The sequence below is a fragment of the Catharus ustulatus genome, chromosome Z, assembly GCF_009819885.2.
Source record: "Catharus ustulatus isolate bCatUst1 chromosome Z, bCatUst1.pri.v2, whole genome shotgun sequence".
In the NCBI taxonomy this organism is placed as follows: domain Eukaryota; kingdom Metazoa; phylum Chordata; class Aves; order Passeriformes; family Turdidae; genus Catharus; species Catharus ustulatus.
In genome coordinates this window covers 64114743-64140454 of record NC_046262.2, presented here as the reverse complement: position 1 = coordinate 64140454, position 25712 = coordinate 64114743, and the positions used below count along the sequence as shown (strand labels likewise).

Sequence of the window (25712 nt, the reverse complement as noted above, 5' to 3'; positions counted from 1 at the left end):
AATGGAGCACTTCAATTTCATGTTTGCATGCTAGGAATTGAGGGTATGCGGAATATGTTTCTGTATGTCATGTCCCCCTTGCCATGAAACTTTTTTAACTGTCAGGTAGGCTGACCTGACCAGCAGCTGTTTGTTCACTCCCTTTTCCTGTAGGACAAGGAGAAGTTAGAAGGGGGGGAAGAAGATTTTTCTATTGGTATAAAGACAGTTACATACATGAAGGAAAAGCTGCATGTAAATGAAAAGCAAAATAAGGAATTTTTGACTACTTTCCATTGTCAGGTTGCTTCAGGAAATCAGGCCTCAGTCTCTGTAAGAGTAACTTTGGAAGACAAATGCCCTAACCACAAATGGCCTCCTCTTCTCCCTCCTTTCCCTGAGCTTTTCTTGCTGAGCATGTCATCATATGATACAGAATTCCCCTTTGATCAGTTTGGGTCAGCTGTCCTAGCTGTGTGCTCTCCTGACCTCTCACTTACCCCTGGCCTCCTTGCTGGGTAAAAGGTTAGGAAAAAAAGTTTTAATACTGTGCAGAAATTGCAAAAACACTGGTGTGTTACCAACACTGTTGTAGTTATGAATCCAAAAGACTATGTGGGCTGGTATGAAGAAAATTAACGTTATCCCAGCCATGCCCAGTACAATCTTTACCTTTTATTTCATACCATTTGTATCATGCCTAGGTCTTCTATTATCCAGTACAAGACATTCTTCTGGTTTTTTCTCTGTGATTGTTACTTACCATTCTCTTCAGTGCTTTTTCCTTTTGAGTGCTTTATTGCTTACTATTACTGCTAGTCCTCTTCCTCTCTTTGCTCATTGAAATTCTGCTTCTTAATGTCTCCAGGATTAATCACACTGTTTCTTTCTGCAACAGTAGAATAAAGCTCAGTCAAAACACCAAGGGATCTCTAGAACAATAATGGGCAGCAAAGTTGCTGCATGGAAACTTCTGTTGAGTCTTTGATTTCAGAGATGTGGAATATTATATGTGGGGATTATAATCAAGTTGCCTAGTTTAACACTTACGAGACATGAGTACTAATGAGGGATGTGGTTAGATACCTGAGGACCAGCTGTTCTAAAATTCAAATAGGTCAGTCAAAACATTACAAGTTTCATTTGTAAAGTGTACATCTTTGAGATCAGCCCAGACTGAGCAGTGTTTTCTGTGAGAACTTCCCTGGAAATATCATAAACTTTCTGTCAAATGTCAAGTCCTCATTTCTATAAAATGCCAAATATCTGAAGTTCTCAGTGAAAATACTGTGCTGAAGAAGAAAAAAAAAGGTAAAATGGTGAGTGGGTGTGTTTCTATTTATGTGCATGTCTATTCCATATCTTGCTTTGGAAATAAGTCTGAACTGTTTTTCCATCCTGAAGACTTAGAAAGCAGAAAAAGAGTAAAACTAAGAAAACCCATTTGAGGTACAGTCACTATAAAAGATCTCAGCTGCATAACTTAATTTGGTGGGAAAATGAATGACTAGAAACAAGGCCTTAGGTCTGATGCTTCCACTTAGCTGCAGGTAGAAGTATACTTGTTCTGCCTTCTATTCATACCACAGCTTCCTTCTCAAATTGGAAGGTATGATTTTTGCAAAGGATCCCTCTAGATGTTGAACATCTGTTAAATAAGTGAGGTTTATAAAAATTTGCGTTTGACAGATTTTCTTTTGCATCTGATGAACTGAAATACTGTAAAATTACTTTTACAGCTGGAAATTCCTGTGAATATCTCAGATGTGCAGGTGGCTACTGATGCTGAAGTTCTTTCATGTGCTTCTATTCAACCAGTACAGAGGGAAGAAAAAATAAGCACCTCAATAGCTGTAAGAGTGTCTCTTGTTTGTTTCATTGGTCATACAAAGCTATTTCAGCAGTCTCTTGTTGCCATGTCTGAATGTGACTGTGTAGCTTATTAGACTGCTACCTGTCCCACACAGATGTGAGGCACAGCTGTGGGAAAACCATGTTAGATATTTTGTTAGCCTTAAAACCAGGGTAACTTGTGGGCACAGAGTTTATGTGTAAGCATTAAGTAAAAATTACGGAGTCATTTTATATTGAATTTTGATATTGTTTTTCTTTGTATTTAAGGAAACAATCATACCTGAGAATCCAGAAGTGGACAAAGGTAGATATGATACAATTTTGCTCACATATTTCCTGTTAACTTGCTACCGATATATACATTTGTCCTTTTCTGAAAATATGTTTACAAAGGTGCCACTATCTTGGCTGATAGGCTCAGCTGTGTCCTGCAGTGGGTGATCTGGAACTGGCTGTGTCCAGGGCAGGCCCCTGCTGCCAACACCTTGCCACCTGTATCTAGTACACCCATTAAAGGCAGTCACGTTGCTATGCAGTCTTCTAACAGTAGTTTGAATTTACTAAATGAGAATGGCTGCTTGTCTACAAGCATTTTGATCCATAAATAAGGTCAATTTAAAAAATATGTACTTCACTGTATTGGTGGTAGTGTCAAATACTTTTTGAGTATGGGTAACGGGGTTTCTGATTAATGTGCTTGTGATTTTTAATGTATGTGAACAACTTCACAGGAATTAACGATGGAAGCACTGAAGCTGCTATGACTTTACTTGCAATGGGTGATCCAAATTTCCAGTTAAAAACAAGCACTGAAGGTATGATCTGATTTATGGGACAAAGCCTTGGCCTTGTGCTTGCTAAGGAGTGGCTGCAAAGCTCTTCCACATGCTGCTGCATAACAGGAGGTCAAGAATCTTTTATGCTTTTAGTCCTATTGAATTGTAACACATAGTGAGTCCAGCCAGTGCAGGTTGGCTGGAAAGAGGCAGGCACCTCACTGAATACTGCCAACTGTATCACTGCTACAAAGTTTCTGTGACCTGTTTTAGGAAGCACATGTTTGAATTGATCTGGGCATATAAACTGGACAAAAGAAAGGAATCAAGCTTAAATGACTGTAACTTTCAGGGTTCTTTTCAGACCTTTAATGTGAAGCATAACCTTTTCATCCTAATAGCTACAACCTGAAATTATCTGTGTTTTTTATAGCTTTTATGTAGCATTTATTATCTGCATTTTGCTAAATGTTAGTTGTTGTGTTCATACCACATCAAGTGTTCTCTTAGGACTATATTTATCTGGGATTTGGATTGTGTCTTTAGAGAATACAAACTTTGTTAAACGAGGCTTGAAGTTATATAGCTTTATATACATGCCAAATCTCAGTGTTTTAAATGATGTTTTCCCATTCTGTTTATTGTTATAATCAGAACAGGCACATATGTCACCAGCTCAAGAAGGCTTGGACATGGCTGATAGCCTTGTAATTCACACCTACTCCAAAGAAAATAGAACTTCCAGTCAGTATTCGCTTGCTTCAGATACCTCTATCAAGGAATTGCTTTTTTCTGAGGATGGAAACAACATCGATGTAGAGCATCAAATCACTGGCACAAGAATAGGTGCAGAAGAATATTCAGAGATGGATGCTACTGATACCAGGTTAAATTACTATTTCATTTTCTTTAGTGAGAGAGATCCTCTGGCACTGCTTACTTTTACTATGTTCTTTCCGGCATTTTTGTTGATTTGCACGTAGTCTTGCTTAAGTAAAGGTTTCTGAGTTTATGTAATTCAGTATGTAATCTGCAAAAACTACTCTTGTCTCTTTCTTACTACTTCCATGAAGTGTTTGTATGTAATTTTGGGTATCTACAGATAGTTTTTCTCTGTTTTTCTCAAGTTTACCTTGGGAAGGGGGAGGGAAAAAAATATGCAAAATAATGATGTACTGGATCACTGTTAATTATTAAACTTTTTTTGCAAAGTTCTCTACAGCTGCTCAGACCCAGGCAAATTGCTTAAGTGTCACTGCTGCTGTGGGGGTGTAGATCACAGGTCTAGAGCAAAAGATTGGCAGGAAACCTGTTGATCTTCCATCATTATGGTTTTTAGCGATTGATCTTTTACAATTTTGCATTTGTGAATTACAAAACAGCTTAATGGGACACTTTTCTGTTGGTGATCATGTATTATTTGAAAGATTACTTAACTTGTTGATTGCTTGAACAAATGATGAGATTATTTGAAAAATCATAATCCAAGATAATATATTTTGCATCCAGTTTAATTACAGTAATTTCACAAATACAAGCCGCACTAATTTGACCAAAAGTTTGGTGGAAACCCGGAAGTGCGGCTAATATTCGAGGGCGGCTAATACATGAACAATATTCTAAAAGCTGCCAACACGGAAGTGAGAGCCCGCGGCAGCCCCAAGCCAAGCTGGAGCCCGGCCGGCCCCGGCTGAGGTGGGAAAGCCTGGCAGAGGCGGGGCCAGCAGTGTGGGGGGCGGGCGGCAGGGCCTGAGCCAGCAGGGCGGGGCAGGGGGGGCGGCAGAGCCCGGGCCAGCAGGGCGGGGGAGCCCGGGAGAACTGGGGCTAGCAGTGCAGGGGAGCATGGCAGAAGCAGGAAGGCCGGCGGGTGGGGCTGCCTGGCAGCGGGGGAAGCCCAGCAGAATCGGGGCCAGCAGCGTGGGGGAGCCCGGCGGTGCGGGGGCCTGCAGTGCCGGCTAGGGTGAGCAAACGCGGTGGCGGTGCAGACGGGAGGGGGCGGCCGGCGTGCCTGGCAGCGGCGGCGGCGGCTGGCCCACCGGCAGGACAAGCAAACGTGGCAGCGGGGCGGTGCTGACGGGAGAGGGGGGCCAGCGAGCCCGGCAGCGGCAGCCCTCCGGCCGGGCGAGCAAACGCGGCAGCGGGGCAGCCGGCGTGCCTGGCAGCGGCGGTGGCGGCTGGCCCGCTGGCAGGGCGAGCAAACGCGGCAGCGAGGCGGTGCTGACAGGAGAGGGGGGCCAGTGAGCCTGGTGGCGGCTGCAGCACCACCCGGCCGGCCCCGTCGGCAACCATGAGCGGGCCGAGCCTTCCTGGCCCCGCCCCGAGCCAGTAAACCCCGCTATGCCACGATCCTGTTACTAATTGGCCAATTTGTGAAAGCTGCGCACGGATTCTCGCTACGAACGAAAGTGCGGCTAATATTCGGGGTGCGGCTTATCTATTGACAAAGACAGCAACATTGTCGAGGCACCGGAAGTGCGGCTTATACTCCATGCGGCTTGTATTCGTGAAACTACTGTATGTTATTAAACCAGAACTTACTACCATGTCATATGTGTTAGATTTCTGATCTTCTCCTGTTATTTAAACATTGCCATTTTTCTTTCTTTTTATAAAAATTCCTTTATATTAGAAACATACTTGCAGCATACTTGTCCTTTTCAGTTCACGGATTATTTTTATTTTTTTATCTTGACGGTTAGTTTTCTGTCTTCTCTGCCAGTTGCAGCCTGCATTTCAGATCTTCATTTCTGATCTGCCCCATATTTCTTGTATCTTCTCTTCATTATCTGTCAAAAATCAAGGATTCTATTGATGACATTTTTCCTTTTACTTGCAATGGTAGCTCTGTGTCTCTGGTGAATACTATGAGAATAACAGGAGGCAGACACCTGGAGCCTGAGCCAATCTCTGGAATATTGAGGTCCAATAAAGACATAATTCAGGAGATACTTAACACAAATGTACTTGTGGAACAACTAGAGCAAATTCAAACAGGTAAGCCTGTTTCTTATCTTGGGGCTCTGAAAATGGTTATTCAATAGATTCACATCTATTCACGAAATGAAACAAAGCTGAAAATCCTCACTTTCCATTCATGTTCATAGATGATACATTGCCACTGGGACACAGGGTACCCATTTGTGATACAGTTTTATACATAAGTATACCTTTCAGTGTAAAATTAAATGAAATTGGAATAGCAGTTTTTTTCTGAAGGTATTAAATTATCTGGAAAACACTTAAATTACTGAACTGCTAATTACAGAAATACAGTCTAATACAGTGTACTTTCTATTATTAGTGTCTTTTCCTTCCATTTAAAGTAGAAGAGGAGATAGAAGAACTGGCTTTCTATTCTGAAAGCAATTGCAAAAAAGGTAGTCTTCAAACTCTTAATTGTCTTCATACCATAGGAAAGGCAAGATGAGATATGTGTATGTGCTTTATTTATATAAGACACACAAGTATACACGTGCACATTCATGTATATGTATCTGCATAAACATACTACAAAACTTCAATACACACAAGATTATATGTTAAAAGTAATACAGATATGTATATATACCCACAGACTGAAAAGAAATAATTTAAATTTTTGTTCTTATGAAACTTAGATCCTACAACTCTGGGGGATAATGCAGAAATGCAGAAGGTGGAACCAGAACCAATCAAACCAGCTGCAGATGATTCTTCAGTTCTTCATGACTTTGCAACTGGAAGTATGGAACTTACCAAGCAAACAGACAAAACTGAGAGGTAGGAAGACTCATCATTTAATACTGACTTTATTCCTACCGTCTCTTAAAATATGCAGCTGAAATTCAGGTATAATATTTAACTATAATGGAAACAGTGTGCTCACAGGTACTATGTATGTTTATACAGATAGTGTATGTACAGTTTAGAGTTCAGGTTTTTCTCCCTTGCATGTTGTGCTACAGCTTTTGGAGATAGAGCATTAACTTTGGTTTGGTATTTCAGAACTTAGCAATTACCTTGCTGCTTGGTTGTACTTTCAGTAGGAATGTCTCTTAGTCGAGTTACAAATGTACAAATTCTTAATGTAGATTTGTTCAAAGATTATGCATTCTGTTTAGTACAATGATGAAGTTTTTAAAGAGGTGCTTTGTCTCCCCATAATTCCATAGGACTCAAATTGTAGCACTGAATTTGCCATTTGCACAGGGTATCTTAGCTTGGTTTCAAATTAACTAGATATATACTTTGCAGAACAGAAAAGCAGATAAGAGATGCTTGTGGAAGTTCAGGAGATTTAAGACATCTAACTGCGTCACCCAAACCTGAAAAATCATACCTTGGACTAGAAGATTGTCTGAATCCAAGTTCTGTGGACGAACTGTCTGAGCAAAATCCGTGTCCTCTTGAGCATCATTTATGTACAGTGAACTTTACTCAGGTAAAGAGCAAAAACTTAATTACAGTACACAAGTGCCCAGATTTTGAAATTCTGTAATGAAAGAGGTTTTCAGTGCAAATGTACTCATCAGTTCTAAAGACCTGGTACTTCAGCTGGTAAATTAAACTTGCTTTTTCACAGGGGCGTATCCAAACAATCTTTCAGACAAACTTAATCTTTGCGAACTCTGTTTTCTAAACAGAGTAATATATTACTTATCAGTAATAAGTGATACACATTGGCAAAATTGTGAGGAATTTTTAAGTCTGGATGGAAGAAGTTACCTAGGAATCGTGTATCCATTCAGAGTGACCTCTTACTGTTACATTTATTTACATTGAAATGAAGTAAAAATGTTACTGCTTGGATGGAGCATATTCATTGTCGCTTTCAGTTGCTTTGTTTAAAAGAAACTGCATCCTTTGTTATGCTCTTTCTCATTTATTTAAAAAAGCAATTAAGAGCTTTGCATTCATATTATTATATGACATACACAAATTTTGCCTATTTTTACATATGTCTATATAATTTATATCATCATCATGTATGTTGTCATGGGCAAACAATATGTCTTTCACATCCATTCCTTTGCAGTAGTTTGTGTGTCTGTGTTCTAGTATAAATGAGAACTTCATGAGAGAAAGATTAACTTGCAGTTCCCTCAGGATTTCTAGTGTTGTCTGAGATCAGTGAGCATGTAGTTACAGTGGAACAGCTAATGCATAGAAGCTTGTTTTCTAAGTGCAGCAGGTTGCTGTGTCAAGGCTGATTTCATATTAAGCCAATGTGTAAGAATGATGCTGCTCTTACCAGCCTGGCAGAGAGTATGAGAAAAGGCAGTTTGCAGTAGTTTATTCCTGGTTTTAGCAGAGGGACAAGACATAGAATGGAAGGGATAGATGAGCCGTAGAGCTTGGTGTTTTTCTTTGGCACTCAGTGGTTTGTTAAGAGTTGTAGGAATCTGCTTTCTTAGTGCCACTGAACAATTTATCATGTGAGTCATCTCTGACAGAGTTGTGCTGTAGGAAGTATGAATTTATTTTGGCAAACCATCAATACAGACAGCAAGCTGCACATAAATTTTATATTTCCCCAGTTTTTCTTGTCCTTGTTAGGCTAATACTGTTCAGCCTAGAACAGCTAGATGTGAAAACTGACAAATGAAATAATGATGATGTGACTGGATTTTTTGGCTCTTCAGCATTTGACATGCTTTGTTTCTTCCTGTCTCCTAGAGTAATTTCCCAGATTTATTAAGTTGTTTTATTTCAACTGTATTGTTTCTAGAATGAAGCTTGTACTCAGGATGTTCGACAACACTGCATAAGCAGCACAGAAGAAACTTCAGGTATAATGTGCTAACATTCAAAGTTAGCAAAAGCCCACATTTGTGTATTTGCAGTTACTAATAGGTGAATTTAAAACCTAAAGTTTTAATTTAAAAAATTAAATTTTTTATTTTAATGAAATGGTATGATTAATCAATCTATCTATTCCATTAACACAAATAAGGATCCACAGCATAGTGACAGTCCCCTCCCTAACCTCTTGTCTTTACATTTTGTTGAAAGAAACCAGACTTGGGAACTATTTGAATAACCCTTCATTAAGTTTAATTATCAGGGGAAGGGAAACTTGTTTTCTTTGCCCTGTTGTGAGCTTCTGCTGCTTACCTTGTGGTAGGTATAGCAGTTTTTAGAGCCCTTTATGCACCTCTGACTCATCCATCAAAAACTGAACATGACAGAGGGAGAGAAACTGTATAGTTTTCCACTGGCTTTGTGAGCTATAGTTGCTCATTAAGTGATCAAGTGAATGCTATTCTCAGAGTTGTGTGAGTAGGAGGGCTGTACTATGCAAGTGTGGAGCAGGAGGGAAAGGAGAAGTGTAAGACAATCAAACTTCCTTCTTTAGCTGTACTGAGTCAACAGATTAATGCCCAACTGATCAAGTGTGATAAAAGTTACGGAGGTGATTTCAGCTCTTCCCTAGAACTTGTCTAACATATGGGATGATCACAGGGCTGGAAGCCCAGAATACTCACTTTGCATGGAAACTGCAGTCCAAAGCTGTAACTCATGAGCTTGTGTAAAACATCAAGCTAATACTACTTCTTAGATGTCTGTTGCTCTGCTCTAGTATTGTAAGAATCTTGAGATGAGACATCCTAAACCATTTTTAATTAGATGAAAAATCCAAGCAAGTTGAGGTTGGAATAACAGCTTTACATTGAGAGCTGTCTTAAATAATGGTGAACCATTGTTGTTTTCCATCTTTTGAAAGCTTTACAAATGTTTTTCCTTAAATCCTAACAGCTGGCAGTTATCTGCTAATGTCTATTTGTTGATGAAATTATCTATATTTTTCATATTTTAAATTCAAGACTATGCTTCTCAGATCCTGTTCTGCCAATCTGCAGTGAGGGGGGAAAATCCTGTGCTTACCTTCAAAACAGTAGATATCTGCCATTTAAAGTAACTCAATACCTGAGAGTTACAGTTGAAAACAGGGCCATTTGACCACCATGACATAAGTTTAATTAAACTGCAAATTGCTCTTTAATGCTAGAACACACATTTAAAACCTTTGTCATTACTAGGCATTTTTAATATTCCTCATTCTAAATGGTAATCAGGATTCCTCTGCAGTAAATGAGCACCAGGAGATGATGATGTGTGTCTCATCTGAGAAGACAGGAAACGTACTGTCTCAAGAAAATGCCCAATGCCTTTTTCCATGGAGAAATTAGCCTAAAATTTCAGTACTCCATGTAGGGAGGACATGAAAAGAACAGCAGAATTTCATTTTGATTAATAGTTTTTATTTATTTCCTTGAAAAAATTATAGTAGCGAACGATGATCATAGATGTCCAGAGGAAGAACAGACATTCATTTTAACATTGGTGGAAATCCCAGCTGACTCAAAAGAGTTTGATGCATCTGCTATGATGGAACAAACTTCTGAACCAGTACTACCAGCCCCAATACTTATCAGCCCAATAAATGCAAGTGAAACAACTGTGACTGAAGTGGAGAGGTAAATGCTTTATTTTTTACCAAAGTGAAACACTTTTTGTGTACCTTGGTTGCTCTCTGAGTGTGCAGTACGGATTAGAACTTCTCAAAAGAAGAAATGCAAGAGGAAGTAATTTTGACAAACTGGTTAGAGAATTAAGAAAGTAAAAAGAGCTCTAATCCGATTTGAGGAAGATTCTATAGGTGTTTTAAATTTAATGTTTTAGTTAGCTGGGATTTTGGTGTCATCTTAATTCTGATTTACCCTTTAGGTCTCCCTTTTTAGTAGAAGTCATTTGTCCAGCTTGAGCCTTATTTTGCCTTAGGGATATTTACAATGCAAATAAATTGAAATGAGAAAATCTAAGCATGTTTGCATTTTTGCAGTACTTTAACAGTTTTGTATAGTAGCTGTTTATTAATTGCTCTTCCAGATTTTTCATGTTGATGGTCTTCTGGAAAACATGATAAACAATAGATGTAAATTCTTGTATTATTCTCTTGAGTTTTCTCTATTCAAAAGGCAGACAAGATGAAAACACAAATTAATTACTCCAAAGAATAATAGCTGGCTTTTCTACTGCAATCCAAAAGGGTTTGAATTTCTTTTATGAAGAGTACCTCTGTATGCAGTGTAATGAATTTTTATATCAACATTGCAGTTGAACTAATCTCTTAGTAAGTTTGGCAGAAAAAAAATACCAAAGGAAAAAGACATTATGAAAAATTGAATTGTTGCGAAGTAGTAAAACACCCACAAACCCTAATACTATACTAATGTAAGTCCTCAGATCATAACTAGAGATGTGATGCAATTCCACATGATTGTGGAGAATCTTGCCCTGTGATATCAGATGCTAATATCATTCGTTTTTTGAAAGGATAGGTCTGAGAGTGAATGTTGGCTACACAGTATAAGAATTCTAACTCCTGTGGAACTACTGATGATAAACAGAATTGCTGACAGGGAGAGATAGAGTACGTGTTCTGTCTCGCTGTTCTTGTACTGCTTTACCATATTTTCCTAATCTCTGCTGCTTCTCTGTATGTCTTATTTATGTCTGTATGTCTTTTGTGATCATAGAGCATGTGGGGGTTCAACTGTGCAGATAAATAATACTGTATTTTAGCATTTTCTAGGGCCATATTTTTGCATTGTATGGAAAGAGCAAGTGGAGTTCAAATAGAGCAGCTAAACTAGACTCAATATGGTTAGAAAAACTAACTCCAGATACCACAACAAATTGTTTCTTGGTAGTAAATGGTATATTTGAAGTTAATATTGACATTGAGCAAGAAACCGTATCAGTATAGATTCATATGTAATTTCCATACACAAGCTTTATACAAAGTAAATTTTTGCTTCTTGTACTGTCACAATAATGACTTTATATATATATTTATATATATATATAGAAACAGCATTGGATCCTTTACAACTGCAGCTGGTGAAGTTGCTGCACCTTTAAATAGCAATATGGAAGCCAGACAACTAGAGAGTGCAGTAGACCCTGTTCCAAAGTTGCAGGCGGCTCAAAAACGGTTGGCTGCTGAACTTGAAGAGAATGATTTTCCTCCTTCCAAGAGAAGTCTATCTACTGTTGCAGTGGAAGATAACCTGGACACCACTTACAAGGTGAGGTCCTAATTTGTGAGTTTTCATGCATGGGGTAGATGCATGATAGAGCATTTTGATTATGTTTATTTTTTAATGGTGTCACTTGCTTAAATATGTACTGCCTAAACAACTTAAAAGGAAAATCAATACCTTTAAATTGCTTTTAATTCTTAAATCTACAACAGGTTTTGGTGTTCGTTCATTTATTATTAGGGTTTTTTGAGAATCTGTAGGCTCTCAGGTTTTTTTTTAATTAGATTTCCAAGTAGACAGACTGGTAATATATCTTGCTTGGTTCATTCTTTGTCACCCTTATGACAATGGCATTTCAAGAGAGAAAACTCTGGAGTATATTGAATGGCTGGCAGCATGTCTAGGTTCACTGAAGGATGTTTTGAATCTGCACTGTGTCTGTTACATGAAGAAGCTGTTAGATAGATACGTTCCTATTGATTCTTAATGTAGCAGGCACTAGTTTAAAAGAGCAAGCTGCTAGTGAAAACAAGCCACCCTCTTTCTAGTTTCCTTCTGTGCTTTTTTACAATATGACCAAGCTTGTGGCAGCAACTACTATTGATCTTTATAAGTGGGCTAAGATTGTAAAGTGTACCTTGGTGTAGGAATGGGTAGTAATTCCCCACATGATTCAAAGAGCTTTTCTAGGAAGGGATGGATAACAATCTTCTTCCTCCTTTGATCTCTTATCTCAATAACCTTGTCTTGAGTAATTTATCATAAGAACACATCGAAAAGCCTGCTCAGGAAATGAGTTAAGTGATGAATGATGCTGCACTGTCTTTTGTATCAGTCCTGCTCTTAGAACTGTGTATGTATGATACGAGTTTATCAACTTCATTGTCTCGTCTATATTGAGAGCAGTGAGAAAACTTTTTTTTTTTCCTTTTTTAAATACAGGATCATTTAAGTAAATCCACAGATGTGCCAGTGGTAACTTCTGGTAGGTACACTTAAACTTGTAAACCAAAGTATAATGAATGTAAACACAATCACAGCTTAATACTGGCTGTCATGCTAAATAGTTCTGTCTGAGGCTATTTAATACAAAACTAGAAACAAATTTTCCTGGTACTACACTAATACCACCATTCCATGCTTTCTGCTATAAACTAGGTGTGCCAAATTACGTAAATGTTACTAAGTTAATATTGGTTCTAAAAGCACTGCTGTGCCTAGTTTATTGGTAAATTTGAGAGGGTTTTTTGACTAAACATGTCATCTTCTGTTAAGCAAATATTTCCACCAGTTAAAGAGCACTAATAATCAAAAGTATTAACTGGCATTTTAACCACACTATGCCAAAATAGTTTGTTTTTATTTTGGTTTGCATTTTTACTAAAAAAGTATGTAGTTGTTTAGGAGCTTAGTCCGCCTCTGAAGAAACCGAGAAAAAGCAGAACTGCTGACAATGCAATCTTCATTGATCCGAGCCTGTGAAGGGCTTGGTGCATTGTAATTTTGGCCCTGAAAAAGACTTTTAAGGGAAATTGTAGAAGCTTAAACAGCTAGGTGACTATACTAAATTTTGTGAAGTTCTGTTCTCATCTGTAAAGGATGAGAGGTGGAAGAGTGTGCTCTAAATTTAAAACCACACTTCTACCAGCTTTTCCCCATAACATCTGTATGATCTTACAGGCTTTAAAAGTAGACCATGAGCTTTTAATTTGTAGCAGTGATTTATAAAAATAAATGGACAAATAAAACTAAACAAAAATTCAGCCCTTCTGTTGTAATAGTACAAGCCATTTTAATAATACAATGCATTTTTTTGGCTCTTATGTTATTACTGAAGTCTTTGACTCTCAACTTCTTTAACAGGAAATACTTCTCAAAAAACAGAGTCTTCAGCAAAGGAAAAAGTACTTACTCCTGTATTGGTGTCTGAGTCTATCTCACAACCGGCTGAGAGAAGCCAGCTTGAGACTTTGGAGAACTTAGGGAAAGCACCACTTGAGAATCCAGCATCCAAAAAGGAAGAGGAGGTTGTGTCTAGATCTAACAGAAAAGCAGAAATAAGTGGACAAGGAAAGCAGGAGAGTGTGCATGAATCTGCACAGCTGGAACATACTGGAAGCCTAGCATCATCTTCAAAAACTCCATTACTCAGGTATTCAATGATTGCAATAATGCTTTCTCAGCTTGTTCTGTAAAAAAAGATCGTGTTTCTATGTTGACATCTTTTCAGTACCATTGTTTGTGACCTGCATGGCTAAGAGTTAAAAGTATCTATACTCTCCTGCAAATCAGAAAGGATCAAACTGTCTGCTTTGATATTTGCATTCTTATACTCATTAAAAATGAGTAGGTCAACTGGAGGGCACTACTGACATGTTGTGTGTCTATTTAGACATGACAAATGCCTCTTGTTAGGCAGACATCCATTGGCTGTGATAAGAACTTAGGATAATTTGTTGTTTTCCATAGGTAAGTCTCATGTTGTGGGATATATACCCATCCACTTGTTTTGGTGTTTGTCCTGCCAGTAAGATTTGTTACTGGTACAGAACTGACCACACTGAATTTTTAGGACTACCTTCAGTCATTTCCACAAAAGAGTTTCAGTCTTGGCATCTCAGAGGATATTCCTCTTACCTATCTGTTGACTTGATTTTTTAAATATACCTTTCTCTACTGTTTGTTTAAATGTTTTGAGTTTATGCTCTCTGTTGCTCCTGTCTCAACTATTTTGATTGTAATGCTCCACTGGCCTCTTCTGTCATTTACTTTTTCATTATGCGTGTGTGAGTACCAATACTGGCTATTTATCCTTGGGACATCCACAGCAATTGGATAGTGATGCATTAACATCAGAATCCTTGCCTTAAAGTTTGCTTTCTAATTTGTAAATGCTTAACAACATGCAAAGTTAATGCTTTGTGTACCTCCTCAGTTCCTCGACTTCCATAAGCTCATTGGTCTGAGTTTGCTGCTTTAAGTAGGCTAAAACCCTGCAGCAGGTAGTCTGCTGTAGCACCATCTTAGGGGATCTGGTTTTCTATTGATTACATGAAGGATACTGAGAATTTTCAGTTTGTTTTCCAGGTGTGTGTCTCCATCCTTCCTGGAAACACTCTGTAAGTCTGGTAGCTTGTTACAGCCTGTGGATTAGCAATAAATAATAGGTTCCTGTTCTTAGGGTAAAATATTGTCAAGAATCTCTGTGACTGTTCAAAAAACGTCTTGTACCAGAATATTCAGTAATATGAAGGTCTTTCTCATTATGACGTTTTGGTTTTTGTCCTTAGAATTTTCATGTCCTGTAGATGTGTGTTTGTTTCCTGTATAATGAGTTGGACTCTTGCAATACTATTTGTGTCTTCCTTTTATGGAGCAATCCTGTGACGTGTTGACTATATTTGTTTTGAACAGGGGTGGACGAAAACCACTGGGGTTTTTGTCTTTAATTTGCAAAAAAAATAATTCTGAATCTGCAGAAGACACCAAAGGGAATAGAGGGAAGATCCAAAAGCCTCGAATTGTGACTCCAAAACGAAGTCTAAAGAAACCCACTCCATCCACTAAGGATGACAGGGAATCTTGTTCCTTTCCCTCTACATCATCATCTGTGGAACATGAGCATGTAGCTGCTGATGCTGCAGTTACGGTATGAGTTTACTTTTGAGCACCCATGCATTTCTAAAGTGCAAAGAACAGAGAATTAATTGTTTCAGGAGTGGGTAGAAGGGTGTGTAACATTCATGTTTTGAGACTGGTATCTGCACCAGTTGACAAATTGTGACTTATGCATGCATAGGAAACCTGTAAGGATACTAACTTGATTTTTCTCTGCATGGATATCTATTTATTTCTCATTTTCAGTAAACTCTGGTTTGTTTTCTTTCCTTTGGTCAAAACATCCTGCATAAATAAAATACCCCTTCGAAAGCTCATGTATGTACAAAATCATGTATATGTAAATATATTCACATATATACACTGATGAAGACTGTTAAGATCAACCTTTTCTTGTTTTATCAGGTTCCAAGTAACAACTCATCTGAGAAGCCATCTCTCTATGGTAAAGATCAAGAGAAGGAAGGAGAGCCAACCAAAATCTCTGAGTACTTTTTCAGTGACATCTTTATGGAAGTGGATGATTCAGAATAACAAATGGGTTTTATAAAAACCTAGGATCATGGAATATTCTGCAAGAAGAAAGGAGTATTTTAAAAGATACAATTTGTTCTGATATTCATTAGGCCACACTTACTGCCAGCCAGTTATAACAGTACCAGATAAAATACCAGGAAAGTGATCTCTTTAACGTTCAAGGGAAACTGAACATTCTCAAAAAGGGATGTAGCAGATTCAAAGGAGAAGAAGGAAAGGATAGGCTGAAAAGTCTCATCATCTGTTGCTCATCTAAAAAACTGGGTGCAATTACTAATAAACTCCCAAAACATGCTACTGGAACTAGGCTGCAGGGTAGGATGAAGAAACCATAAACCATTCATATCTTGAACAAACTCCAATACCTTTTTAAACTCTCTATAATTATCACTGAGCCCAGCACAGTAGCAACCTGAATCCATGACCTTCTGTGTTAGGGACATTACTGGAGCTATCTGCGTTTAAGAAAATAAGCCTAGGGACCAGAAAGGTATTAAAACCTTAAAAAAGCCTAGGGACCAGAGACACATGAAGGCCTCCACCCAGAGAGATATTATGAAGTCAAGCAACATGGTTACTGACTGCTTTATCCCAATGCAAAGTCAGGACAACCAAAATGCAATCAGAACAGTTTTTTTTCCACTTTCTCAGGCCCCACGTTGGGCACTAAGAATATATTTGTCCTGATTTAGGGCAAACTTGGGAGGAAGCTTTCAAAGGGGTCACTCTAGAAAGCAGATTCGAGTGGCCCCTCCCCTAACTGGTTTGGGAAAAGATTTCCTTTAAGAAAAGTTGAAAAAACCCGTTTATTCAACAAGCAAAGTATTCACAAGCATAAAGAATTAATAATATTAAACAATAAAACCTCTTACTGTTCTGAATAGATGGCAAATTCAGAAAGCTCTTTTTGTGGAGTGTAGCTCAGTTCACTCAGTCCCTGATCAGTCCCTCCAGCACTAGAAAAATGCCATGTCTTAGGCCCTGGTGGGCTATAGGTGTGAGCCCCCGATGTTTCTGGGTTTTCAGTCCAGAGCAGGGCCGATCAGTTCCAAGAAAAAGAAAAGCCAGTCTGGGTAACTTCTCTGCCTCAGCTAGCCAAAAAAACTAAATAAAAAGCAAAGGAGAGCTCTTTCCCACTGTCCATGCTGCAGACCACGCAGTCAGTGAGAAGGAACAGTGAGTGCAGTTTCTACAGACAAACCACACGATTCTTTTCTCCCCCTTCGCTCTCGGATCCTGTCTTAGAGGTACAGAACTTAATACCCAGCATAAACAGAACAGATTTTGGGGATCAAGCATCATAAAGGCACCCTTGGACATTTTGTTAATTAATACCATGAAGATGAAATGGATCCTTTCAGAAGCAACCCGGGCACTTTCAAAATGCTGACATAGTCTAAACCACTACAGTGATGTCACTGGACAGACTACCAACTCATGGCTTATGGTTTCACTTGCTTAGACACTGATAGTGAGTGCATGACTATCCTACAGAAAAGTGCAATGAAATAATGTTTTATCTTGCAGCAAGTATTCTTTTCCATTTTAATGCTAAAGTTTTTTTGGTACTGAATATTCAAGTTCTTTACTTCTTTTTGTGAAGTATGTTACATTTGAAGGAGGAATGAACGTTTTGGGGATAATGTAATATCTGAAGATCAGAATGCAAATACTGGGAGTGATGTAGTAAATATGTACATATGTTAAGCACTGCAGGTATTTTTATTAGAATCTCCAAGTTATGTATTTCTGTAGGAATTTTTTCACCACATAATTTAAAAGATCTTAGCCTGAAAAGCCCAATAGGATTGGTTAAAAATGGGTTGAATACTTAAAACACAGTTTACTAAAAGATGGTAACAAAGGTTAATGTTTGCAACCTTTTTTATCACTTGGAGAAAGAGACTGATGTTTCCTAGTATGAATGTTAATTTTCATCTAAATTGGAAAAAAAAGCTGTAAATACAATTTATTTTTCTTGTTTTTACATGTAGTTGTTTGTATATTTGCTGACTTACTCAGTTTTCCCTTGTGTAAAGTAGCAGAAAGAGATAGGATTTAAACCATGATTAAACAGTGTCACTTTTGAGGATTTGCTGCTTTGAAGCAGTTGAATTAAAAGGGTTTTCTCATGTTGTGTGTCTGCTTGTACTCTAACGTGCTATAAATTCTGGTGTAGCTTTAGATTTTAGTCTAAGTTTTTACTTACCTCATCAAGAAATTAGTCTTGATGAGGTATTTAGGTTTATGCACTCTCAAAGTCAGGTGGTCACTGAAAGATTCCATATTTAATCTGAAACTCCTGCTTGCAAGAGCTTGAGCAGTCCTTAAATTTTTCCCATTACTTAATAGTTGCAGGTACGTTTGCAAAACAATTTATTATGACTCATGAAGCTGATGAGGTGAAACTGATGTTTAAATGGTATTGTTAATGCTCTCAAGAAACCTATCATCAGGTTTGGACTAGGTAATCCTTTACTGGCAGGTAAATAATATAAATAAGTAGTTAATTTTGAAATAGTTGATGAAGTTTGAGAATGTTTTTCTTTTCAAAAGTTATTAGTGAGGGTTCTGAAGGAACCTTTAAAATTTTGTCAGAGAGGAGAAATACAGAAAAAATTTGTTACTGCAAATTGGTATGTTAGCTGGTCTCTGCTAATGAAATGTCACTAGCAGCAGTATTCCTTGAGGTGATGGAAAATGGGCTTGTGGTCCCAGTGTAGAGTAACTTACTTGAAATCATCTGGTCGACCCACCTCACCCTTCAAAAAACTCTTTAAAACAGCAACACTTTCTGTTCAGATGGTATCTTGTGCTTTGCCTAATCCGTTTAACTTGAAATGTTTATCTAAGTATTGTTTTACTGTAAACATTATGAAAGAGATTAATGTATACATGTAACTCTATGTATTGTATATCTTGTAGATATTAAGTATGCAAATGTTTACTTCCTGATACGTGTGGCATGTTTATATCACTTGCACTCATAGAGCCTAAAAGTAGATTCTTGGGGAGTGGCTATGAAATAATTGCTGTGAGTACCTTCCGAGTGAGTTCTGAGGGGATAATCATTCTACATTTAGTTGCATACATTTTAGCTTGCATTCATGTTAAAATGGGGAAAAGATCAACTACTTCATTACTAAGATTTATGGTGCCTTATCTGCATTGTTAAATGGGGCTATGCTTGCTTTCTCCTTACAACAAATTACATGCACTTTGTTAGAGGATTTTTTTTTAAAGAACAAAATTTAATTTGAATAGAAATAAGACAACTTTGTGTTCTGTTTTGTGTATGGAAGTTTTATAATGATGAAGGATGTAAGAAAATACTATTGAAATCTCAATACATATGAGTAGCATTTTTATAAAGATGTGGCATAAAACTGCTTTGCTTAGAGTTATCTGACATCCTGTATCATCACATATAAGCTTTCTTTGTCAAAGGAAGGAAGTAGTCCTATTCTGTATGTAAATTATGTGAATAAATTATTTTCTTTTACCTGTGTTTCTATTTCTTAAAGTATCAGTTGCAGTTTTTAAATACATTTAAGTATAGGAAGCTAATAAGTGTAAACTAAAGGGAAGGCTGAAGTTTGGGCTGCACCACTTGGGTGCACACAGGCCTGCTGGTAACAGCAGGTGTCATTGTTCCCTGGCTTTGCCTTAGAACAGAGCTTAATTTACTTGGTATCGGACTGCTCGGTGTTACCTCTCTAGTCTATAGACAAGGAACTTGACTTAAAGTAGAACTGGAATGCTGAAGAGTAGCAGTTTTCATGCAAGGGAGAAACTCGACCAAAGATCGTTTGAATTTTAAAAATATCTGTCCCTATTACTCTATGGCAAGTTTCTAAGAAGGGCAAGGGCTTTCCTAGGCTGTACAAGTATGTAGTCCTGCGTGCAGAGCGGGGCGTCCCAACACGATTCCTCCCAAGGGCACGCTACGGCATTAGCTTCTGCGGGGGACCGGGCGAGGCCTCCGCGGCCGGGCCCGGCCCCGCTGTGCCCATTGGCTGCGCCGGGGGGAGTGGCGGCGGCGGCGGCCTGGGACGGCCTGGGCTCGGCTTGCTCGCCTCGGCCCGCTCGGCCCGGCCTGGCCCGGCCATGCTGCTGGCCATCCCGCGGGTCCCGGGGCGCTGCCTGCGGCTGCTGCGCCCGCTGCTCGCCCGCGGGTACCGCGGCGAGGCGGTGGCGGCCGTGGGGTCGCGGCCCGACGCGGGCTCCGCGCTCTACCAGGTAGGGCGCTGGGGCGGCAGGCCCGGGCGGGCCGCGGGGCGGGGCGGGAGCGGCGCCATGGAGGAGCCGGTGCCGTGGGGGCACCGGGACATGGTGAGCACTGGTCCCGCTCCCCGAGCGCCCAGACCCGGCCATCTCTGCGGGCTGAGCCCGCAGATACCGCGTGAACACCGCGTGGCCCCGTGCAGTCGTCTGCCTCGGCCCGGATATCTTCGCACCTTAAATCAGGATGCCAGCTCTAATGAGGTGGAGGCGGGGTCTGTAAACAGTGGAAGATGGAGCCTGATGATTTCAAAGTTGGATGTTCCCTTGTGTTTGCAAATTGATTCCCGAGTTGCATACAGGTGGAATAGCTGTATCGAGTCGTGGGCGTGCCTCCAAAAACACCGTCTTTTGAGGAGGAGAGCTAGATGTAATTCCAGTTGTCTTTACGAGGAGAGAGCAGTACTTCCATCTGGTATAAATAGATTTATTTTTAATAGGGCATTATTAACGTCATCCTGTTCAGAAATCATGTTGACAGGTTGAGAAAAACATGGCTTTAGGTACGGATCAAGGCTGATAGGAGTATATGTGTTTATTTTCATATTTGTTCACGAAAAATATAAAACAGTGTATGAAGCAACAACAGGTATTCTTACAGGCATAGATCCATTGGTTCTGTGTTTGGTTCTGTACTTTGTTTAGCAGAAACTAAATTTATGTTTGTTATATATATGTGTATGTATGTATACATACAAACCTCTTGTTTGTTAAGTGTGTGTATATATGTGTACACATTCGTATTTTGTGTACCAAAAAATGGTAGTATTTTAATAAAGATATTGGCTCATCCAAGCTGTCCCCAGATTCGCAGTTATGTCTGGGTACCTTTCAACCTCAAAAGAAAAACAAGGCTTGGTAAAGTAGCTAATAGTTTTAGTATTTAGTAGAAATAATTTATGGAACACTATGCAAGCGCTGCTTTACAAACACAAAGTGCTGAGATCCCTGCTGTGAGGCACTTCACCATCTGAAAAAAAAAATAGTTCAAGGAATAACAGTGCAAACAGAAGAAGACATTATGATACATAATGAAGGTCTTGCCTTCTTTGGCCAATGTCTGCCTTTCTGGCTATGAATTCAGGTAGACAGGCTGGCCTTCATGATGCAAACTGTCTCTTGAACCAGATGGGAAAAAAGTAATTTAAAAGGGAGTGAGTCTAAATTCTGGAAAATAAAAGAAAGTGTCTTTGAAGATTACAGGGACTAGCTTTTACATCCTCTTTGGTGATGTAGCAGTAATTCTTGTAGCTTGTGCAGTAACTGTAGGATTACAGGATTACAGGAACTGTAGATTTGCCTCTTAATTTTGCATTACAATTTGTAGAAATCCTCAAATTAACAGCAGGATTTTGCACAACTTTGTGGTGCCAAGGACCAGTTTCCAGAAAGAACTTACTGCTAGTTCAATGACCTTTTTTTCATTATTTAATGGCAATAATGAAGAACCCACACATACATGGTAGAACTAGCACATTTATTTCTGAGAGTAGTCTTTTCTGTGTGTATTCAGAATTATTTTAAAACATCCTTATTTCTCTTTGGAAAAGTATAACAGTGTTTTATTCTGGTTTAAGGCATGAAAGATCATAATAGAAGTTAAGTGAATTTAAGCAACTCAGATATTTGTGTGCACTATTTTTTATAGTTTATCTAAAAAGTCCTTTCACCGTTTTTTTTTTTTTTTTTGTCATGTAGAGTAGCTAAACTAGCTACAGTGAGTCAAAATCTAATTAAAAAGTCTGTGGTTACTGTTCCTCTGATAATATCCTCTGCCCTTTTAGCTGCTTTTTTTCTTTTTTTTCTATGTCAAAGGGGAGTGTTTAAGCACAGTATTGTGTGCAAAAGGTGAGTGTGTTTAGAGAAAACAGTCTGACTGAACAAGGAGAAACAGGGACAATTTTTAATGTGTAAAGGTACAAAATGACCCAGCCAGACAAGCTGGACACTGTTGCAGAGTAATATTGGATGTTGTGACAAATGCAGACTTTTGAAAGTATGGAATTACAAGATATACTTTTACCTTTCAAGAGAGTATTTTTAATGTATTTGTAGCAATTACAAAGGCAGAAAAATATGTTCTTTTGAATGTCACTGTACAGCCAAAGCACTTCAAATATGAACTGAATCTGTACATGTTATTTTATTTCTGCTTTGCTTCTTTGCCTTTCAGTACCTAAGTGAACAAACTCAACTGCAACATTTGCAGCTTCTTTTTAAGGGAAACCTTAAGTCTGGGTGTTCAAGTATATATGAACGTAGAGGTACCAGTTTGTTTTTTTCTGTCAAAGTAAAACTCAAACATCATATAAATTCTGTGAAAGTAGAACTCAAACATCATATAAATGAGAATTAGACAAGGCAATAAGATCTTTTTGTACAGCATGTTCTTTTATTGCAGTTGTACTTTTCAAAAAGGTAGTAAAGTTCTTAATGTGTCTGCAAAAAATCCCCAACAAATTAGGCTTGACTAATACCTTTAAATTAAGAAACTATAAAAAAAACCCAACCTGCTGTAATGTATACATGGAGTTCTGGATGATTCTGATAGAAATGGTGAGCTCAGTACTGATTCATTCAGAATATGAGTCTTTGTTTTTCTAGAGGCATAATGACAAGAGCACCAGCTTTAAAAAAACAAAACTACAACGAAACCAAGACAGAGCAAAACCAAACCAACTTTTGTTTTATCTTTTTGTTCAACCTAAACAACAAGAAACTAAAAAGTATTTACCAAAATCTATTTGACCTAGGTCATTCATCCTTTGATACAAGTCATAAGAGCACTTAGTTTGAATCTGCATTTTTTACAAAATTAGATATAAAATGCAAACAAACCTATGCCAAAAATAAACAGAATGTAAGAACCAGTACTTCAGCTCTGTAAGGACTAGTTCTCCTTTAGTTTATTAAATTCAGAACTAGTCTGTTACTGTCCTAAAACAGTAAGACTTTTTGTAAAGCATTTTCATTAAATGCTTTGGGATGCTTGAAAAAATCCAGTACATAGAAGTAATGTTACTACTTTAAAGACAATACAGAGAAGTATTTAGTAAGGTAAAATTAGATTTTGGAAGAGAAATTAGTCTTGTACTTGTTATGTTTGTTTATTAGAAATTAATATAGTCACCCGTGGTTGAATTTAAAATTCTGTTTTGTTCCCCACTTAGGAGAACTATGAACGAATGAAAGCACTGGTAACTGAACTACAAGAACAAGCAGAAAAAATCAGGTTAGGTAAGTATGATGGTCTAGACTTAAAAATAATAACGTGGTACTTGGCTTTGTACCTCAAAGACCTGGCCTTGGCCCATTGATCCAGCCTGTCCAGATCCCTCTGCTGAACCTTCCTGCCCTCCAGCAGTGAGGAGAAATTAAGAAGAGATTTCAAATTAAATGCCTTCACATTTGTTTCATTGTTAAGGACATTGCTTTTTAGAATGGAGGTTAGTGCAGGGTAGAGTGTCTTGATGTTGCAATAGAATGGCTACAGGGCCTTGGGAAGCAAGCACTTGTGATTAGTGTGTGAAGAGGAGAGATGCACAGAGATGGCAAAAGTGTCAGAATGGAAATCATTTTTTCAGCATCGCACGGTGTAAATGAAAGACTTCAGAGGTCAGAGATAATGTAGTTATGATGTGAGATGTTGAGAACATGGATGAGAGTAGTTTCTCTGTGGGTGGATATGAGGGGTTATTTCTTAAGAAACTTGTACAGAAATAATTTACAAGATTTAGTCTTAAGCTGGATATATAGACCTAATGAACTGACTGAATTGAAAGTAAAATATGGGCTTTCTGGCATGCCTAACAGGTAGGAAATTATGTGTATAGTGATCAGGGAAGGAGGTGGGACAAAGGACTTCAAAGGTAGGCTTAGAAGCTCTGTTTCAATGATGCCTAGCTGACAGAGAAATCCTGGAGTCTCAGGAGAAATGTTAGCAAAACAGCACCTTCTTTATTTTGGACGGGGAGACAATTTTAGAGTGATGAGGTGGATCAGTGATCTGTCTACATAGAGAAACAATGTTTGTATAAGCTGTTGTTATAAAGAGGCTGAGATGTATCAACAAATCCTGAAGTATTGAATGACACAAAGCTCTAGAGAGCAAAATATATGATTTAGGATGACCTCTAGTGAAGGGTTGAAATGAAACAAATATAAACTTGATATTAAAGGCTGTATGTCTGAGTTCTGCTTACAGTTTTGGCATGGTCTGAGGAAATTAATCCAGATGGTGCTGGGTCATTCAAGATTGCATTCAGCATAGCTGTTCTGAATGAGTTCTAGAGATTAGTATTTCCTGTAGTTCTACTGCTGTGCTTTCTGTGTATTTGTGTTTATTGCCAAGCAGTGGGGGAAAGTTTCAGACAATTATGTTTGTTAAAATCTTTGCCTCAAGACTAACTGTAAAAAATGAGTGGGGAAATAAAATAAGTTCTAAAAAACAAGCCCTTTTATCAATACCTTCAATCTGTTTGAAGTGGAAACTATTATTTATTAAATTTATTATTAAGGCTCATACTTCAAAAACTGGGAACTCAGTGTTTCCATTTAAAGTTTTAATATAACTGATGATTTATCTTATCCACGTCCGTAGAAAATGTGACAATTTACTGTTGTATCGCAGGAGGTGGAGAAAAAGCTCGTAGGCTTCATACATCAAGAGGGAAGCTGTTACCCAGAGAGAGAATTGACAAGCTTATTGATCCTGGGTAGGTACTTCCTTTTTTTTTTTTTTTTTACATTTCAGGTTGTGTTTGCAGGTAAATGTTGCAACAGACTGCGTTTCTCTTTTCTAGCTTCCATAAACACTGGTAAATAACATGAATGACATTTTACAGAAGCGTTCTTTGAAATACTGATCTCTTTAAAAAAAAGTAAATTTAACCTTTTAAGTGAAATTCAATGGCAGATAGAACTAGTAATGTTTTACACTTTTGTTTCATTTTCATTATTCAGATCTCCGTTTTTGGAGTTCTCTCAGTTTGCTGGTTACCAGTTGTATGGTAATGAAGAGGTCCCTGCAGGAGGCATTATCACAGGCATTGGACGAGTATCTGGGTGAGAGATTCCAGTCATCTACATTACTTATGATGTGAAAAGGAAGAAGGTATCATTTTATTCAGTTTCTAGTATTAGGCTGTTAGTGTTTTTGTGTTTTGTTTTTAGCACTCAGAAAATCAGCAAAGCTGGTATCTCAATTTTTTTTGGTCATAGCTAAAAGGAAGTGAGGTTTTTGGTTTTGTTTTTTGTTTGTTGAGATTTTTTGTAGTATCCCACTAACTGAACAAAACATGGAGTTTCAGATGTCCAATGAAGGAAGGAGGTTAGTGTATCTGGAAACCAATTTTAAAAAATAAGATAGTATTTTAGCGTAAAAATTAGTATTGGTTACTCAAAGTACCTCCAAGACTGTTATTGAAATTAATAATGGTGCTATGCAGCTTTATTTTACTCCCTAAAATAATGGAACAGGGCATTACAGTGCTGAGACTGCTATTACAACATGCCCGTGAGGGAATGCAGGTCAGAAGAGCTCTCTTAGAGCATCAGGGCTTCAAGAGTCCTTGGCATGTTGCAGTTCTTAACTGACATACATACTTACTCATTAGAAATACTTTTCTCTCTCATAAACTAT

At 38.3% G+C, this 25712-nt stretch overlaps 2 protein-coding genes across 3 annotated transcripts in view; both read left to right on the top strand.

Annotated features, from left to right (window-relative positions):
* The window catches only part of LOC117010374 (transcription factor TFIIIB component B'' homolog), a 54965-nt gene extending 35673 nt beyond the window's left edge, over positions 1–19292 (top strand). Inside the window, exons 29-42 of one of the 2 annotated variants that reach the window (XM_033084792.1) lie at positions 1719–1832; positions 2101–2137; positions 2565–2648; positions 3264–3495; positions 5452–5603; positions 6227–6368; positions 6843–7029; positions 8317–8377; positions 9877–10066; positions 11467–11680; positions 12578–12620; positions 13499–13787; positions 15050–15284; positions 15659–19292. In XM_033084792.1, coding sequence (XP_032940683.1) covers positions 1719–1832; positions 2101–2137; positions 2565–2648; positions 3264–3495; positions 5452–5603; positions 6227–6368; positions 6843–7029; positions 8317–8377; positions 9877–10066; positions 11467–11680; positions 12578–12620; positions 13499–13787; positions 15050–15284; positions 15659–15787 — 2109 coding nt within the window. In that variant the 3' untranslated portion in view covers positions 15788–19292. Of the gene's footprint in view, positions 1–1718; positions 1833–2100; positions 2138–2564; positions 2649–3263; positions 3496–5451; positions 5604–6226; positions 6369–6842; positions 7030–8316; positions 8378–9876; positions 10067–11460; positions 11681–12577; positions 12621–13498; positions 13788–15049; positions 15285–15658 lie in introns of both variants that reach the window. The other variant, XM_033084791.1, reaches the window with a different exon arrangement.
* Positions 19293–19837: 545 nt separating this feature from the next.
* MCCC2 (methylcrotonyl-CoA carboxylase subunit 2) overlaps positions 19838–25712 on the top strand; it is a 34706-nt gene continuing 28831 nt past the window's right edge. The window contains exons 1-4 of the mRNA XM_033084845.1: positions 19838–20029; positions 23242–23308; positions 24702–24786; positions 25034–25135. Of these exons, the coding sequence (XP_032940736.1) occupies positions 19898–20029; positions 23242–23308; positions 24702–24786; positions 25034–25135 (386 nt within the window). The 5' untranslated portion in view covers positions 19838–19897. The remainder of the gene's footprint in view (positions 20030–23241; positions 23309–24701; positions 24787–25033; positions 25136–25712) is intronic.